This window comes from Lacerta agilis, chromosome 3 (assembly GCF_009819535.1).
Source record: "Lacerta agilis isolate rLacAgi1 chromosome 3, rLacAgi1.pri, whole genome shotgun sequence".
Lineage (NCBI taxonomy): Eukaryota > Metazoa > Chordata > Lepidosauria > Squamata > Lacertidae > Lacerta > Lacerta agilis.
This window is the reverse complement of record NC_046314.1, coordinates 72,973,391-72,991,848: the sequence shown is the minus strand read 5'-3', so window position 1 is coordinate 72,991,848 and position 18,458 is coordinate 72,973,391. Positions and strand designations below refer to the sequence as shown.

Below are 18,458 nucleotides of genomic sequence, written 5' to 3'. Positions count from 1 at the left end.
GCTAGAATCTCATTTTCCTTCTTTTAGAAGCAAGAAAATTCATGATGAGAGTTGTTTTCTGAACCATTTTAAGAGACTTTTTTCAACCTGTAGCATTACCTGCTTTAGTTGATTTTGTCAAGAACAATGAACAATTTTGTTTTGCCTCCTATTTTACTTGCAGATATAGGCACTCTGTCTTGTATTTCATCTGACTGCGCTTTTTCTGTTAATGTGCCAGGCTTCCATGGGCAGGGAAACAAAAACAGCCACAGTCACTGGGATGTTCAGATCATGACTTTCATTAGGGATTAAGTATTACAGTACACTCTAATAGTTAACCCCAACCCCTGGTCATTTAGGCAGCCCCCCCCCCCCCCGGATTAGGGTTGTAGACATTCCCACAATATTTGTAGATCCACTCAAAAGCACTTTGGTATCTAGTGAATACCACACAGTTCCTTGTGTGGCAGCTTTACCTCTCTTTCCTGCATGCAAAAGGGAAAGACCCCTATTAATCTTTCCTTCCAGGACTGATCCACCTCCCTGGGGGCTGAGGCAAAGGACTCCACTGAGTGAGGGTCTGTGCCAGTGCTCAAGCATTTCAGGAACTCGGCAGGGTAGTTCACTAGGCCCCCAAGTTCCTTCCACTCACCTAACCAGCCATGAGTATGGTGAAGCATAGCCTGCATCCTTATGCCTCTCCCCATTTGTCAGCTAATCAGTCCAGTCTCCAAGCATTTTTCTCCATGCTTGCCTGTTGCTCAGCCAAGACGACTCCTACTAGCCTCCTCCCTTTCACCTGAGCTATAAGGAGTTCTGAAGCCCCAAGGCCAACAGACATGTCTTCTCCCAACAGGAGGAGAAGCTTGTCTGTCTTGCCTGCTGGCAAGCCTTGTTGACTGGGGCCCTAATTCTGCCTCTGAGCAGGTGGGAAACAGGGTGCAGTTGGATGGTACCTCATGATCCTTCACATAATGCATATAGATTGAATATTACTTAATTATTATGGTAGTGGATTCATGAGGACTTAATGACTGCATTTCTAATGATAGATCATAATTAAGACCGGGTTGGAGCAATGGCCTACATTGCTGTTGGTGTTCCTTGTGACAAGCACTTTGCACTTATCACAATGCCTAGCAGTAAGATTTTCTTGCTCCTTGAGAATGATACCATAGTCATATCTGTTGGTGTTTGATCTCAGTTTAGGAGTTTGTCTCAATCTTGAGTGGCCTTGAACCTGAACAAGCTTTTATATGTGCTTTTTGCACTGATTACAATCATTATTCATTGTCATCTGCACAGGGAACTATTTTACTTGGGAGTGGGTAGGACATCTTGAAATAATTCAAAACTAAGTGCAATTTAATTTTGTAGGGAGGATAGCCCTACCACATTGACTGGAAAAGTAAACCAGCTGGAAGTGATCCTCCGACAGTTGCAAACTGATCTTCGGAAGGTAAAAATGTTAAGCAGAATAAAATGTCATTGGGTTGTATCTAACACTGTGTAAGCAGCTCACACAGTGGGACTTCTCCTTTCTCTCCTTCCCCTGTGCATCCCCCAAAATCTGCAATCTACTCTGCATGTCCCCTAACCCTCTGGACCAAATTTAGATAAAAGTCCTTCAAAAAATGTTTTTGAGCAGTCTAGCCCCAAACCCAAATCAAGAATCCCAGCAGCTGCATTTAACAACAACAACAACAACATTTTTATTATTTATACCTGCCCATCTGAATGGGTTTCCCCAGCTACTCTGGGCTGCTTACAGCATATCTTAAAACATTATGAAAACATCAAGCATTAAAAACCTCCCTATATTTAGCCTTTAAAAATGTAGAAAGTCCAATTATTCTTCTGACTAATCTACTAGCTTCCTCAGGGCTAGATTCAATATTTCTGGCATAATAAGCTTGGGTAGCACTTCCTGTTCTCTAGTTCGGATTCCCTATAACCTGGATGATAAATTATAATACTAAGTGATAGATAAGCTAATATTTGGCCTATGTTTAACACAGTATAGTTAAGTAATACAGGCTGCATTTTCAGATCTACAAATGTGTGCCCCCCTTTTTTAGTTCACAGCTATTTTCTGTAAGAAAAATAGGTGTGTCAAGTTTGTTTAAATCATAGGTTTTAATAATGATAAGAATTCTACTTTTTCCCGACTGTATACTCAGAAATAGGAATTTCCCTTTGCATATCCTTTGACTACACCACCATTTTTCTTCATGAATACTTCTATTATGATAGCAGAATTAAGGGAGAAATGCTTCAACATGCGTAAGGTCTGAAGGCACTGATGTACTTGTTTACCACACAAATGACAAATTAGATTGCTTTCAAATATTACAGGAGGACCAATACTACTTTGACTTCTTTGCAGTTGCCTTCTTACGTAAGACTTGCTTTGCAAACATCTGCAAGGAATTATTTCATAACCTCTAAAGAAGTAGCATATGGCTGCTTTTGCAGAAGTTCTCTGAAAGGAAGCACTTATTGTTATGTTTAGAAAACTTTTTAAATTGAGCAACTTATCCTCAAATCTAAGGTTCATATTACATGTGGCAGCAGTATAGCCCCTTGATTAAAGCTGGATCTCACCCCCTCCTACTTGAGGGAGTAAAAGAGAATCTGGGTGTCTGGGGTTGGGGGTTTCCTGTAAAAGTGGTCCATGGATGGGAGTGCTACCTCACCACTTACATCTGGTAGCCATCCGCCTGAAAAGCACGTGAGGAGACACTATGGGGAATTAAGCTAGAAAACGGTTTAGTTTTTTGGGCTCTTTTTAGTATAAAAATCATACCCACACAAGCATTTAATTCAAGCCCAGGTCTGATGCAACTGGGTACAAAATTGTGAACTGGTCGATTTCATCTAGCTTTAGCCCAAGAGTATTTTTTTGTGTCAGGGTTTCCAAACAGTAATTTCTTCTTGACTATGGTTGTTAGGTCATATTTACATCATACATTTAAAATGCATGGCTTCCCCCCCAAAAAAATCCTGGGAACTGTAGTTTAAGGGAACAGGGAATCATATAGCTATGTGAGGAGTAAACTACAGTTCCAAGAATTTGGGGGGGGGGCATTATGTTTTAAATGTATAGGTGTGATTTTAATAGCCTCTCATAGAATAATAGAATTGTAGAGTTGGAAGGGACCCTGAGGGGCAATCCAGTCCAACCCCCTGCAATGCAGGAATCTCAACTAAAGCAACCATGACAGATGGCCATCCAACCTCTGCTTAAAACCCTCCAATGACACTCAAAGTCAATAAAATATTAATACCCCTAAATAATATGTTTTATAATAGGTACTATGGTTGGCGGCTGTAGTACTGCATGTTCTACATTTCTGTACAATAAGGTAGAACTGCGTATAATGACCCAGTATCCCATTACAGTGTGATTGCTCTGCTCTCATCCAGAGCAGTGAAACTTATAGTATGAATTAAGCAGTGCCATGGTGGTTTGCACATACACCACTATGATTCTATGTAACTTTCTTTTACCCATTTGCCAAAACTGACAGCATATGGTTTCCCCCACACCCTCTGATTTTGCTTATAGAGCACACAGCCTTTAAACACTGGCATTGCAACAGACCCTGTGTCTCTTGCTGATAAAATTAAAGTTGATGCATTTGCATTGTACTTGGAAGCTGTTCCCAACTTCATGTGTCCAGCATGTATTCTTTCCCTACAAATGCTTATCTGTTCATTTTGGATGGCAGTGTTTAATACTCAGTGGGTAGAAACCATGCAGCTGGACATCTTGTTGCCTTCTATTTTGTTTGAAAGTACCTTTAGGTCTGTGTAGTTTTTTCTTAATCTGATGTACAGCTCTAAAAATATTCCTTATCTTTTTGTGTAGTGATCTCTCTGAATATGATGAAGTGTGCTGAAATGTAGCCTAGTCCTACAGCTCTGCTGCAGAAACTTGGTTATACAATCTCATTTATCTTGTTTAGCCTGCAAGGCTATCTGATTTAGAACAACCGAGCAAGCAAATTTGGGAATTCAGCTTAGAGTTCCAGTGCTGTCATTGCAAAGGGGGAGCTAAAGAAAACAGAAGTCTGTTTACTCGCTCAGAAACACAAGCAACAAAAACACTGGCTATAAGCGTCATTCAACTCCTTTTTTCTGTTATCTAGGAAAAACAAGACAAAGCTGTTCTCCAAGCTGAAGTCCAACATTTGAGACAAGATAACATGAGACTTCAGGAAGAATCTCAAACAGCAGCTGCTCAGCTAAGAAAATTTACAGAATGGTTTTTCAATACAATAGACAAGAAATCCTAATATCAAAGTCCTTGTAAAAGCACAGTTGAAGCCACATAACACCAGTAACTTTTGAAGTAGCATAATATAATTTCACTGTGTCCACAATCCATTTTACATTTTCTGCTGTAATCTCTGCCCAGCCCCAGGCTACTGACAGTAAGAAATTATCTTCATATTCATCTGAAGAAAACAGAGAATGAATAGCAGACATTTGTTTTTGTGAAGATGAATGTACAGTTCCTGGTGTCATTTTAGACATTTTAGAGTATACTTCTGACTTGGGATTGCCTGAAGAAGAATAAATTGGGGTTTATCTTCGGTGCTTCAGCTGCTCCAGTGAAGATGTAAAGCAATTTATGGTAGCTTGGGTTTCAGTATTGTAAGATAAATAATAATAATAAACTAGACATATACTTTCATGTTTAAAGGTGCTCTATTTTTTTGTATGTACAGTAGATATTTCCACAGTCACATTGTCATAGCAATAAGAATGGAAGTAGAATTGAATAGTCACAAAACTGTGTTTATAAAAATTAGCACTGAGGTGTTTAACACTAGTTTGGATGCAGATATATTAGGGATTATTTATTTGCAGAAAAAATGGTGCCTGAATTTAAGCAGTGTTCTGATTTTTCTAAAAAATAATAATACACATGCCTTGTAAATGGCTCACTTGAATCAGTTCACTCCAATGTCAGTTCCTTTTGTATAGTTCATGTTCAGCTAAGATTGTTCTAGAGAAACTAACTATTGAAACCATATGTGGTGCAAGCCAGCCAATCATTTGTATAATGCCAGATTTGTTTATCTTTGTACAGAAGCTTTGAGCGAGTGACTTCTATTTAACACCTTTATTTAAGCTTATTTAACCTGTTAATTTTATAAAGCTTTTGTTTTATCTGCACTATGGTGAGGACAGTTGATTGCAAGCTACAATGTGTGTTTAGCTTGCCAAAATGGCACTGCAGAGTTCTAGAAAATTCTACTATTGGATGCTGCTAATACACAATTTGTGTAAGTATACTTTAACATTTTTAACTGTTTCATTTGAAATGAACATACATTTTGCTTTTTTAATAAATGTTAAAAATGTGAACCACAAATAAGAACTCTCTGTTTATTAACAAAAGCTGCTGGGTTTGATAAAGGAAGAGCACAGTTAATACATTTCACTTGCACTCTGGTTCCAAATCTAAGAACTTGAGTAGCTACTGCTTCAGTTCACTTTTACACTCCCCTTTTTAATTTACAGTCTGCAATATAATAACAACTCTGGGTCGTATCTGTAAAATAGTCAGCAATCCCATACACACTTACACATTGAACATCACAGGTCTTGTGGTGCAATCCTATACATATTTACACAGAAAAATGTTTGCTTCAAAATGTCTAGCTATGTACTGACATGCATGCTGGTCAAAAATGTTTGCAATATCTTAAAAAGGAGGTGGTCTCAATTACTTTAACATCTTAATTGTCATATTATAAAAATTAGGGATCACATTAGATACCACATTTTAAAGGTTTTGGAGCATGAAACAGTTGGACTCCAACTGTCATCATCCCAGACCACTGCCTATGCCAGTTGGAAGTCCAGCAACATCTGGAGGCCCACAATTACCTTGCCCTGACTTATGTGTGCTGCCTTGATGTGTCTGAAACAAGCATTCAGTGAAGAAATTTTGAAGGAAGTGTGCAAGAAAAAAATCTTGCTTTGAAATACACTACTTCAAGGGCACTAAAAATATGGACAATTAAACCAATTTCATAAAAGTGAAGCAAATCTTAAAAACAAAAACATTGAGCTTTTTCATTAATGTTTTAAAGATATATCTCAATTGTTATACTTGTATACTTCTTTCAATAATATTACAGTTTACAACATGTTCATTGTTCTTCTGTATAGTGTTCCTTTGAATGTCTTTGAGCAATGAACCCTTTTTGTGTATTGTTAAGGTTTCAACCTCCCTCACCTAACACATTTTTTTCCCTTGTTGGTGCTTTCCTTCATGGTTTCTCAGAAATGTCCAATAACCAAGCTATCACGTAATTAAGTGGCTGCATGAAAACATGAAGGTGGTCTGAGTGAAATTATATGAAGTGTAACAAAAATACTTTCTTTTAGTTGGTCAACCATGGTTAAAAACCATTAGGAGGTCAACAGGCTATAATGGTGCAGACAGAAGATTAATGCTGTGGCCAAGTGCCCAACACGACAGTTTGTGATCAGTTGTCGTTGTGGAAGGAACCGTATTGCAAAACTCTGCACTTTACAAGCTTTGATTTCTAGAATTCTGAGCAATTGTTTGGAAAAGTCCCATTAATTTAAAGTAATTAAATGTGGCACTTGCACATTCCACTAAAGCTTGGTTTCAAATAAAAGGCATTAGGTTAAACCCATCTGTCTAAAAGCCTTGCCAAATGTCAAGCTCTGCAATTTAAAGAAACTTCAAAACATGTTGCTAATCATCCTTAAAATTATGAGCAAATTTAAGTAGTTTTGAAAAGCAGACTTTCCTTGAACAAATAAATAATAATTTATATAGTTTCCATATCTTTTTAGAGAATGATTTAATTGAGGTGCAGTAATAGACACTGACTTATGTTTGCAGCTGTTGTGATAGGAACGATAATTTAGCTGCTTACTGGGATTTAGCAAGTAAGAGTCTATCATTCCCCTTTATTATCAGTTGTTTCTTTTTGGCCAGAATTGAAATTTATGTTTCCCACTCCACATTTGCTATGTTTGTCATTCCTGTGGTGACCCACTGTGGTTACCTATACACATGTATTTACATGTGAGTAGCATTAGATTTGAGATTAGGCTTTCTTCCTTTTATCTCTAAGAATCGTGGAATTGAATAAAGGAACATGGCTATTTTATGGCACATTTGCTGATTGCAGCATAAAGCAAAAACCCGAAGCTGAGAATCACACACTTCTGAAATTTAAATCTACATAAAAGAAAGTTACTGAAAATAGTGCTAACACCAGTGTGGGGAGGCACCTGTAGCTGTAGAAGTAAGACACAGGAATAGAGGTTTACTGAATTATGAGTGGTGTAAAGAAAATTGATATCGATTGTTCCCTTTTTGTGTAATAGCAAAGCACCAGGTCACACAACAAAGTTGATTGCCAGACCAGATCCACGCAGCACATAATCAACTAATGATATTCACTCACACAAAGTGTAGTGATGACCACTCGCTTAGGTGGCTTTTAAAGAGGGTTAGACAAAACTTGTAATGGATAGGTCCATCAGTAGCTACTAGTCATGCTAACAAATGAAGTTCCATGTTAAGAATCAGTATACCTCTGAGTAGCAGATGCTGCAACAAACAGGGAAAGGCTGTTGATTTCATTCCATTCTGTGAACTTACTGAGAGCGATCAGGTTGGCAGCTTTTGGAATGCTGACCTAAATGGTCTAATCAATGATAGTTCTTATGTCATCTATCCACTATCAATACTCTGGGTGTTCCACTGCTGGTTTTAATGAAGTATAATTTGTACATGAGTAGACCTTTGTATTGTATAGGGTCCCTGTATCTTCAGTGACATCTTCAGTAAATCAATGATCAGCTGAGCATTAGTGAAAATAGAGAAGAGAATCAATCATAGATGAAATGGTGAATTATATCCCGATGCTCTCTTAGAAGTGAGGTCAAACAACTTGACAAAGAATAAGAAAGATAAAATTGAAGTCTGTCCTTATTAACCATGACCCTGGCAATCCATAGTCCACTGGCTGATTGATTTTTGAAGTGAATGTGGTTTAAACCTTTTACTAAGCTCCAAATAATATTCTTCGCACAGAAACCCCCCAATGTATTGTGTGTGTTTAAAGCTGTTTAAAGCTGGAGAGCTCCACATGCAGCAGGTTGTCAAACTGGATAGTTGAATTGTAGACAGAAATTTGTGATACTTGGCCAATATTTTAATTCTTTTCATTAAGAAATGTGTACCCTTTCAAATTATATATGTGCAGGTGACAACATGACCAGCATCTCCTGCTGCTGCCCTGCAGCGATTCTGAATACCTTGATTACCCCTTTGTAAGCCACAGTTCTTCTCTTGAAGAAAAGTGCTGAAAGATCAGAATGTCAGGAGCACAAACTTAGCTATTTCCACTGTCTCTCTTAAGAGTAGCAACAGAACAGTGCTTCAGGGTCTGCGAGCTCACTGATTTCCTATCTGTTTGTGAGGAGGCAGGGTGGAAAGGCAGCCCAACTTCTTGTAGAAAGGCATCGTTGGCAGTCAGCCCAAGGAACAACATCTTAATCACAACATGTGAATAACTAGCAGATACTAGACAGGTCTTATGGAAAGGAATCCGAGGTGTTTGTGCTTCATTTCTGAAACCAAATGTTCTGTTTATGTAAATGCTATCTTTTGTCTTGATCAGTTTGCTTCAAATGCCGTCACTGGAACCCAAATAAATTATGACTAATTGTGCAGGTGGCATCTTGCATATGTATTTAGTACATCCCTCTACAGAAAAACAAACAGGATGTGCGTCCTTTTATGATGATTCCTGACTCATCTGAACTGAAGATGTTTAATTGCCTAGGGCTTGCCAATCGGAAGGTTGGCGGTTCAAATCCCCACGACAGAGTGAGCTCCCGTTGTTCATTTCCAGCTTCTACCCACCTGGCAGTTCGAAAGCACGTCAAAGTGCAAATAGATAAATAGGTACTGCTCCGGCAGGAAGGCAAACGGTGTTTCTGTGCACTGTTCTGGTTCACCAGAAGCGGCTTAGTCATGCTGGCCACATGACCCGGAAGCTGTCTGTGGACAAATGCCGGCTCCCTCGGCCAATAGAGCGAGATGAGCGCCACAGCCCCAGAGTCGTCCACGACTGGACCTGACGGTCAAGTGTACCTTTACCTTTAACAGTGGCCAATGTCTTGTCACTGGGTGGTAAATATCAGGTGGTGTCTCCACCACAGGAGAGAAGGAGTTAAGTTCCAAACTGGGAAGCTACCTTATAGACAGTGCTTTTCTCCTAGAAAAAATGGTACTGGTACTCACCTTGAAATTGACAGTAAGTGCCACACTTGACCAGTGCTTTTCTTCTAGGGGAAAAAAGTGGTGGTACTGCATACCATTGAGTACCTCCAGGGGGGAAAGCACTGCTTGTAGATATGACCTCTATCATATCTGTAATATAGAGACAAGGCATCTAATTGATGCACAGCCTTTCCCTGGAGGCAAGCTACATGCATAAGGAAGGTGTGAAGCAAGAAGCGGGAAGTGAGAGTGCTTGGCTGGGGAAGACGGAAAAGGTGTGTAGAGTCAAGAAAATGTAGAGAGAAAAGGCGAATGTTGGATGGGCAGCAGTCTGCCTGCTACCAAAGCACATCCACTTGTTAACCCAAACTCTGCTCACAAGAAAAAAAAATGGGAGCCCAACTCAGCAGGAGCCAAACTACTTAGACATCTGATTCTCCACGGAGGGCTACAGTGGCTTAAAGCAGAAGACTCTATGCTGACTCCCAGGAGGCCTGCAATTTGAACCTACAGTAGTTGTGGCTCACTATCCAGACACTACTGTTCTTCCGGAAGGGAGCATCAAAGCTTATCAGAATTTCCAGTTTTGACCCTGCCATCATTTTTATTATTATTATGACATTTCTTAGTCACAAAAAAAATTATCAGAGCTCATTAGGAAAGCAAGCACTCTGTTAGGTGCAGAGGCCTCCATTAATAAAATAGGCAAAGTATTCTTTTCTCAGAGCCCTTAAGACCTCAGGTTTTAATCTCTTAACCTGTCCTCCACAGTCAGCTCTTTAGCTAGTAGGAGGCACAAAGTAGCTGTTGGGGGGGGTGTAGCTGGACCTTGCTTCTTCACTACCACCCCTCACAGATCAAGAGACCTGCTGGATTCTTTCCTACCGTCCTTCAGCAATATTGTCAGAGGAATGCCCGGGGGGGGGGAGTTGTCCAGCCAAAGCTTGGGCCACCACTCCCTCACAAAGAGGCTTTATACTCCACCCTGCTTCAGACATGGAAAGCTTCCAAGGTGCCCACACTCAGTGACCCAGTTGCACGACATCCATCAAAATCTGTGGGAAGGCTAACCCTAGTCTAGGGTCTATGAGTTGTTGGGTTTTTTGGGGGGCGGGTATATGGCAGAAGTCACCTTCTCAAAATGGGAGGACTCTGATCTTCAGAGGGGATATCAAGCCTTTGTTCAGAGACTGGGTTAATCCTTTCCCACCTGTGTATCAAAATGGAAATTCACGGTGAGTTCAACTTTCATATCAAAACAAACCCATGAAGCTTTATGTGTCCTAAGGGTAGGCTTTTGAAATAGTGTAATATTTGGCCCTCCAGATGTTGCTAAACTGCAACTGCCGGTGGGGGTTGTAGTTCAACAACAAATAGAGGGCAAAATGATCCTCACAACTGGTGTAGCCTTTCTCTCCTCCCAGCCTCTGATTTTAAAAAAGATGTCTGTGCTGTAATAATGCTGTGAACTTGTTCTACGTAGTACACTCACCCAACCCCTGTCTCTCAATCCTTCACTTTTAGTTCTAACTTGAAACAGTGCCTGTGTACTGAAGTCATGCGATCTCCTTACATTAGGCTATGCTATCACAGTGGGATCTTGCCAGCTTAGATGCAACTTGATTCCCTCCCTCGTGGGCAAGTCATTGGAAGGTGGGAAAGATTTGACAAATCAAACAGGAGAGGAACACCTGCAACAAGAATTATGCAATGTTGCTAAGAGATTATTAGGATTTCTATACTAACAAGAACATAATCTACAACTGTTTAAATAACTGTGACTAAATCAAGTTACTAGGAATGATGTACAGAGGCCTTTGTGCATTGAAGATCTCAGAGTGAAAATGAGAGCCTGTAATAGGTATTGCTCCCTTTGGATGGAAGCCCAAGTGCTTGTTGCCAGTTCATTTCTGGGCCAAATTCAAGGTGCTCAGTCATTTCGTTGACCTTGGGCCAGTCTCTCTGGGTGAGATCCAATGTAATGTTAGTACAAGATGTTTTCGAATTGAGATTGTTGCTCAGGTGCTAACACAATCAGTAGTACATGAAAGTAACTGTCACAGAGTGGCCACTGTGAGAACTGGATGCTGGACTAGCTAGACCACTGACATAATCCAACAGGCTCTGCTTATATTCTTAATAGTGTCTGTGTTAGAAGTTGCACATTTATTGCAAGGATGACTTCAGAGTGGCTGGGAAAACCCAGCCAGATGGGCAGGGTATAAATAATAATAATAATAATAATATTCAGCTGTTGCACTATACTAAGGATAACACTCCAGCCAGCACATGCTTCTTCAACCTAGCACCTTGCGGTTGTTTTTTATTCCTGCTCCTGTCAGTTTCAACCAGCATATTCGGGCAGCCAACATAGTTAATTATCAGAGTTGTCGTATGGATATAAATGGAAAGCAAAGAGTCACATATACACCACCTTGAATTCCTTGGAGAAAACATGAGATATAAATGCCATAAATAAAGAGAGACTCAAACACGTTGCCATTCTTATCTGAAGAATCATCTTGGCAGACAAGAGGAACATTTCCGCTCGTCATCTCACTCCCTCAGTTTATAATGAACCTAAAGCTTTTCTTTCCCCTCTGATGTACATGAAATTATTTCCCTTGGTGGCTCACAAGTGAAAACTTTTTCTTTTTAAAGTGTAGCCTATCAATACAGTGCTATTTGCACTGTCAAGTACTTTCTCTAAATGCGTCAGCCAACAGGCGAGGAACAGAACTCCACCATATATTCAACAACTTCTCTTTTAGCAATAGACTTCCTCAGTCTACCTAGAGCACATTTGTTCCAATTCCAACATACCTGATTATCATCGCTTAACACGTACATACGAAAATGTGTGCTGTTATCAGTATGCTGCACTTTACACGAATGCATGTTTACATGAGCTGGAGATCTGGGGCTATATCCTGTGGGAAGCCAAAATCAATAAGACATAATTGTTTAAATACACCAATGCTCTTGATTGGTACCTTAGCTTGACTTTGAGCCTCTGAAAATGTCTGCCTGCCATAGGCGCCAGGTCCCAGGGGCCCTGGGTGCTGTGGCTCCACAACATTTTAAGTGAGGGGGCAGGGCACCCATAAGTATGGTGCATCCGAGCATGCTTTCCCCCCCCCCCAGCGTGCCTGGACTACATCACTGTGCCCCTCTACATGTGTGAGTGACATCAGCACACCAGGGAGGTGTGATGCCATAGTGCACACACACTAGTGTGTGTGTGTGTGTGTGTGTGTGTGTGTGTGTAATGATGTCGTGCACACACCTCACACTCTGCGCATGCACACTGGTGATAGCATGAGGCCACGGGCATCTGCAGTTGTGGGGGCAAGACGGTGCTGCTGCTCCTTGCATAAAGTCGTCAGGTGTATTTTTTCCCTATGCATTTGGCTAGAATTCACCAGGCAACTGAGATGGAAAGGGAAATGTAAACGTCATAGCAATGAAAGAAGGTAACTGGCAAGAGAAAGGAATTCCGTTTACTTCTGAGAAGGATTCCCCATTAGGTGTGTGCAAAGTAACTGTTCTACTAAAAATGCCCAACTAGAGTGTTTTCCTGAGAACACAGCCTGTAAGGAGACACCTATAGTCAGAAATCAAGGAGAATATGCTCTTCTCAGATGAATGCTCTTTGCTGTAACAAAATGTTTTGAAGATCACACTGCCTGTTGTTGGAGTTGTATAAGAAACATGACTTTGGAGGAGTCACAGAATTTCCATTGATTTCAATTTCCCAGCCACTTAGAAAAGCACCAACTGATGCTTTCAAAGCCCCAGATTCTCATTTTTGGTGATTAATATGCCTCTGTGTCATTTCCAAGATAATATCAATAAAATAGTATCTTGGCATTCTGGCAGAAAAGATAACAAACATTTTCATGTATCTCTAAATGAAATGACACAACTGTTGTTTAAAAATCATTGTTTCCTAAATAGCTAGGGCCTTTTCTTTCTTTGCTTTTATTTCCCTTCATTTCCTTTTGGCAGATGTTTCATTTTTTTAAAAAAAAAACCTCCGCAGAATTTTTATTGGAAGAGGCTCTGCCCAAAAGTTGATAAAGGGCTTAGGAAGCATCTTCAATAGAAAGGGGTAGGGAGGCCTCAGAAAAAACGGTTGACATAGGACTTTGTGACCATCTTCAAATGTTTGAAAGGTTAGCTCACAAGACAACAGGGGGAATGGCAATAAGGAAGAGATGGTGTGATAAAATTGAACGCAAGTGGTTTAACGGTGGATTTACACATCAGTGTTCTTCCCTCCCATCCTGTAACATGTACTTTTCTCAAATCCATTTGGAAATCACTAGCCCATGTCATACGTCCTATGATGTAAAACAGGGGTGGACTAAATCTCAGTGTAATGATAACAGTACACAATATATATTGAACATCACACATTATCCAAGTTCAAATGCAGAATGCCTTCAGTACCAGTTGCTTGGAAGAAGACAATTGCCCTCACATCTCCAGTGATTGGCCACTGCAGTAAGCAGGATGCTTAACCAAGTGGATTCTTGGTCTGATCCAGCTGGGAGAGTTTTATGTTAAAAGAGTTTGGGGAGGAGAGAAACACACCCCAGGACTGTTTTCGGTAGCATGCCCATGTTTCTGATATGGTTGCAGCTTGCACCATGTGGACAAGGCATTAGAAAACACTCTACAGTAAACACAATGCTATGAAGGACAAAATGCACTTCTTAGATCGCAAGCTCTTTTTTAAGATCTATAAGCTATTTAGGAGCCTATTTTGGCTGAAGAGTGCAATATGGGCATTGTTTAGGTACACAGAGCTCCTCATCTTGGGAGTCGTTCAGTGCATTCCATTTTTCTTTTAGCTTTATTTATTTATTTACAATTTCACCTGCCTTTTGAAATAACTTAAGATTTAATTATTTCCCAAACCCAAGAAAGGCTGCAGTTCACATATAAATATGCCTTAGTGCTTGCATTTTATGAGTTTAGAAGTGCACTCTTCCTTTCTCTCTCATTATATACACTCTATGGCCTCCTGCACATTTTCCCTCTGGTGAAATTCCCATGTCTGGCATCCCATTCAGAGCTCAGTTGCAGTGAGCCGGCTTTTCATTCTGGATTTTTAAACCTACTTTTCGTCTCTCTGTAGATCCCCTAGAGCTGAACGCATCAACTTGGCACCAAGTCACATCTGCTTATATCATTCATTCTGATGTGTGCAGCAGTTAAGTCAAGGAAGCTGATGCAGAGCAGTAGCCAAGCTATGCAGCCACAGCACCACAAGTTAAATGCAATGTAATTTTTGTGGGATGGGGAGGAGAATGACGGGTTTCCCATTTAAAAGATCTTGCCTCAGTAATAGGTTCCGGCAGGAATGGCAGCACTTTTCCTTCGCACCTCGGACTTACTCCTCAGCAATGCATGGTGTTGGCGAGAGAAGGCCCCAAGTTCTCCGGGCAACCTTGCTGGCTTCCTAACCATTTCTGGCTGTTGAAAAGGGCTTTGGGGGATTATTAGCATCTGAGGTAATACAGCTTGACTTCTAGGCCTCTAGATTTTATGGCAGAAAATGTGCGATAAATCAGCCTCATATAACCAGCATGCTCAGCTCTAGTTGGTGCATGAAGGGGTTAAGACCGTAGAGTAAGCCTTTTTCCTAGACTTAGCTAGGTCACACACCCTCACCTTGGAAGGAAGGAAGTCAGGTTTCTTTGTTTCTAACATCAGGATTTTAAAATTCCTTTAGAAAGCTGAAATCGCTACAAGGGGCTTTCCAACCAAAGAATACTTGCCCCAAACTTGGATCTAGGCATCCTTTTATTCTTCTAAGCCAAACAGAAAATGGCCTCCTATCTTGATATTGTAAGGTTTTTATATTGTATTGTATTGTATTGTATTGTATTGTATTGTATCGTATTGTATTGTATTGTATCGTATTGTATCGTATCTGTGTTTTTATATTGTGATTTTATCCTGTGAACCATAATAATACTAATACTAATAATAATACTAATAATAATAATAATAATAATAATAATAATAATAATATGATGATGATGATGATGATGATGATGCTCCCAGAATCTAGAGTGGTGCTTTTTTTTTTTGAGAGGATGATGTCTAAGACGTGTGTGTGTGTGTACTTCATTAAGGGCTTTAGAATCTCCTCCACAAAGAATAGGCTCATGTATATCCTCCACTAGTTATGTTTCCTCAGGATACCCCACCCTTATATGGATGGTGCTCTTTTGTAGAACACCTTCCTCATATGCAATGCAGATATCTTGTCCCTTACCAGAATCAGCAACTGTCTGGACTGGAGTTTCACTGTGGGCATTGTAGTCTCCTTTGCTATATGAATGGGGCCCCACCACCACCACCTCCTCCACTGAGCAGGTTTCCTGCAGATACCCATGTCTGTAATGGATATTGGAATTTTGCCTGAAGATTTCCCAATAGGCAATGCAGATGTCTTGCTCCTTAGAAGTATCAGCCATCATCATCCTGACTGTGGTTCCACTGGGCTCTTTGCAACCTCCTTCTGCTTCATCTACTAGCTGGGTTTCCTGCCACCCTCTCTTTACCTGACCTACAGAAGCTCTAACACACATCCTGGCCCTCTTTTCCTTTCAGTTATGGACTCTTGGGTGCAGCTCCCCATGGACTCTGCCTTAAACAAGCATGCTCATTTATATGCCTGCTTCCTTACTTGTAAAATTCATATGCCTTCATCTCTAAACAACCCCAGGATGGGTCACAACAATGCAAATACAACACCATTGCATAAAGTCACTAAAAAAAAAAAACGCCAGAGAACCAGCAGGACAATAAAAATTTTTAACTTTGGGTGATGAATGAACATTTTCTGTATATTTATTTCATTTTAATGGGTTTTTATTACACACACACATATATATATAGTTGTTGTTCAGTTGTTCAGTCATGTCCGACTCTTTGTGACCCCATGGACCAGAGCACGCCAGGCACGCCTGTCTTTCACTGCCGCCCACAGTTTGGTCAGACTCATGTTGGCAGCCTCGAGAACACCATCCAACCATCTCGTCTTTTGTCGTCCCCTTCTCCTTGTGCCCTCAATCTTTCCCAGCATCAGGGTCTTTTCCAGGGAGTCTTCTCTTCTCATGAGGTGGCCAAAGTATTGGAGCCTCAGCTTCAGGATCAGTCCTTCCAGTGAGCACTCAAGACTGATTTCCTTCAGAATGGATAGGTTTGATCTTCTTGCAGACCACAGGACTCTCAAGAGTCTCCTCCAACACCATAATTCTCTCTCTCTCTCTCTCTCTCTCTCTCTCTCTCTCTCTCTCACACACACACACACACACACACACACACACACACACACACACACTGTAGTCCTTGTAAATCACTTCAGGGCTCCTTCATCGTGAAGCAATTGAATCCATCTGTTCCTTTATGTAAATATTCCAATTGTCTTCCAAATTCCAGGTGTATTTGATCAAATGAGGCTTCCCAGATGTGAACAAATTTCTCAAAGATCTAAGCAGGGAAAATTCTTCTCGTGTCTTAATTATCTTTTTAAAAAATCCTGGTGAGCTTTGGTCTGTGTTGCTTCATAATTTCCAAGATCATGCTCCCTACATTTGTTGAGGTTTCCCCGCTTTCATTCATTACATGATATATCATCAGTTGCATAATCTTTACTATACTTTAATTGCATTGTTTCCACCGCCATCCTCTTTTGATATCAACCCGTTGCTTCCTATCTCTGATTCACATTACAAGAAAGGTTCAGTTGTTCATTTTATCATTCTGTCTTCCCGCTTCCAATTCAGCCTCTCTGTATCTTTGACATCTCTACATTCCCGTATTCAGTTATTCTAACCTCCTTTTTCTCCATCTTTTTTGCTGCATTTCCTAATTCTGTCTCATTTTATTGTGTCATAAATCTTCATTAACTGTGTGCATGTGTGCTCTGTAATACACTGATATAATATTGGCTAGGATGATTTCTTCACTGCATTCTTTCATCTTCTCTTCTTAGCTATCTTATATTTCTGCTTTTGACATGAAATGCAATTTATAACTCCCCAGAGCAACATTTTTTAATACTGACCGCCATGTTTTTTTGTTCATCCTGCTAGGCTCTGAGATCTGCCTCCACCTTCCTTTTAATAGTGGCTGCAGTAAATGACAAGTTGCTCCAGTGTAAAATCTTAACGCAATGGCTTGAAAACATAATAATCACACCAAAGGCTAGAGCTGTGTAGCACATTGTAGCTGCTGCTGAAAAAGGTGTGGGCATTTGTTTCAGCTACTGTTCTTACTCTGCCTTTCAAGCATATTACCAGAATGACTTACAGAATTATAAGATAAAAGCATAATTCATAGGTATTATGCTACAAACTAAGAGCTTGGCGAAGTCAGCGTACTGTGCCTTTCACAACATCTAGAAATGCTACAATGTGTGAGTTCAATTATATCATAACCCCTCTTTCCACGCCCTTTTCTGCAACATACACATTTTGTATGCATTATGCAGTCAAACCTCGGTTGTCAAACGGCTTCCGAAATGTTTGACAACTGAGGCGCAGCTTCTGATTGGTTGCAGGAGCTTCCTGCACTCAGCGGAAGCCACGTCAGACGTTTGGCTTCTGAAAAACGTTCGAAAACCAGAGCATTTACTTTTCGGCATTCAGGAGCCAAAACGTTCCGAAACAGAGACGTTCGGGATCCAAGGTTTGACTGTGCTAGAATTAACCCTTCAGTTACAAACTGAATGATCCCTGCTGTTGCACTTCTGGTATCTTTCACTCTCTCATCCTCAGAGCAGCAAATGCTTAATATTCCTTATCAGAGCCCCAGATAACTCCTTTCCCTCCACACCTCACAGTATATCCAGTGCCAAGCTCCAACCAGGCTGCTACTCCGGTATGCTCACCCAATCCACACAATCTGCCTCAAGCCTCCTGCTGTGTGTGTGTGTGTGTGTGTGTGCGTGCTACAAAAATAGACATATAAGCATTTGTTTCACTTTAAGCTCCATGTAAGAATCTGCCAAATAACACTCTCAAAGTATACCACTCATGTTATATTAAAACTTCCTCAGCAGGACTATTGTCTTCCCCAGACATTTTTCACAATATTTTTTACCCGATCCTTTGACTGAACTGGAGACTTTCAGCATGCCAAGCATGTCCTGACTACCACTGGGCTG

At 40.5% G+C, this 18,458-nt stretch overlaps 1 protein-coding gene across 5 annotated transcripts in view; it reads left to right on the top strand.

Annotated features, from left to right (window-relative positions):
- SIPA1L2 (signal induced proliferation associated 1 like 2) overlaps positions 1 to 5,358 on the top strand; it is a 79,523-nt gene extending 74,165 nt beyond the window's left edge. For all 5 annotated transcript variants that reach the window (XM_033144284.1, XM_033144283.1, XM_033144285.1 and 2 more), the window contains 2 exons: positions 1,360 to 1,441; positions 4,134 to 5,358. In XM_033144284.1, coding sequence (XP_033000175.1) covers positions 1,360 to 1,441; positions 4,134 to 4,280 — 229 coding nt within the window. In that variant the 3' untranslated portion in view covers positions 4,281 to 5,358. The remainder of the gene's footprint in view (positions 1 to 1,359; positions 1,442 to 4,133) is intronic.
- The last annotated feature ends 13,100 nt before the right edge of the window (positions 5,359 to 18,458 follow it).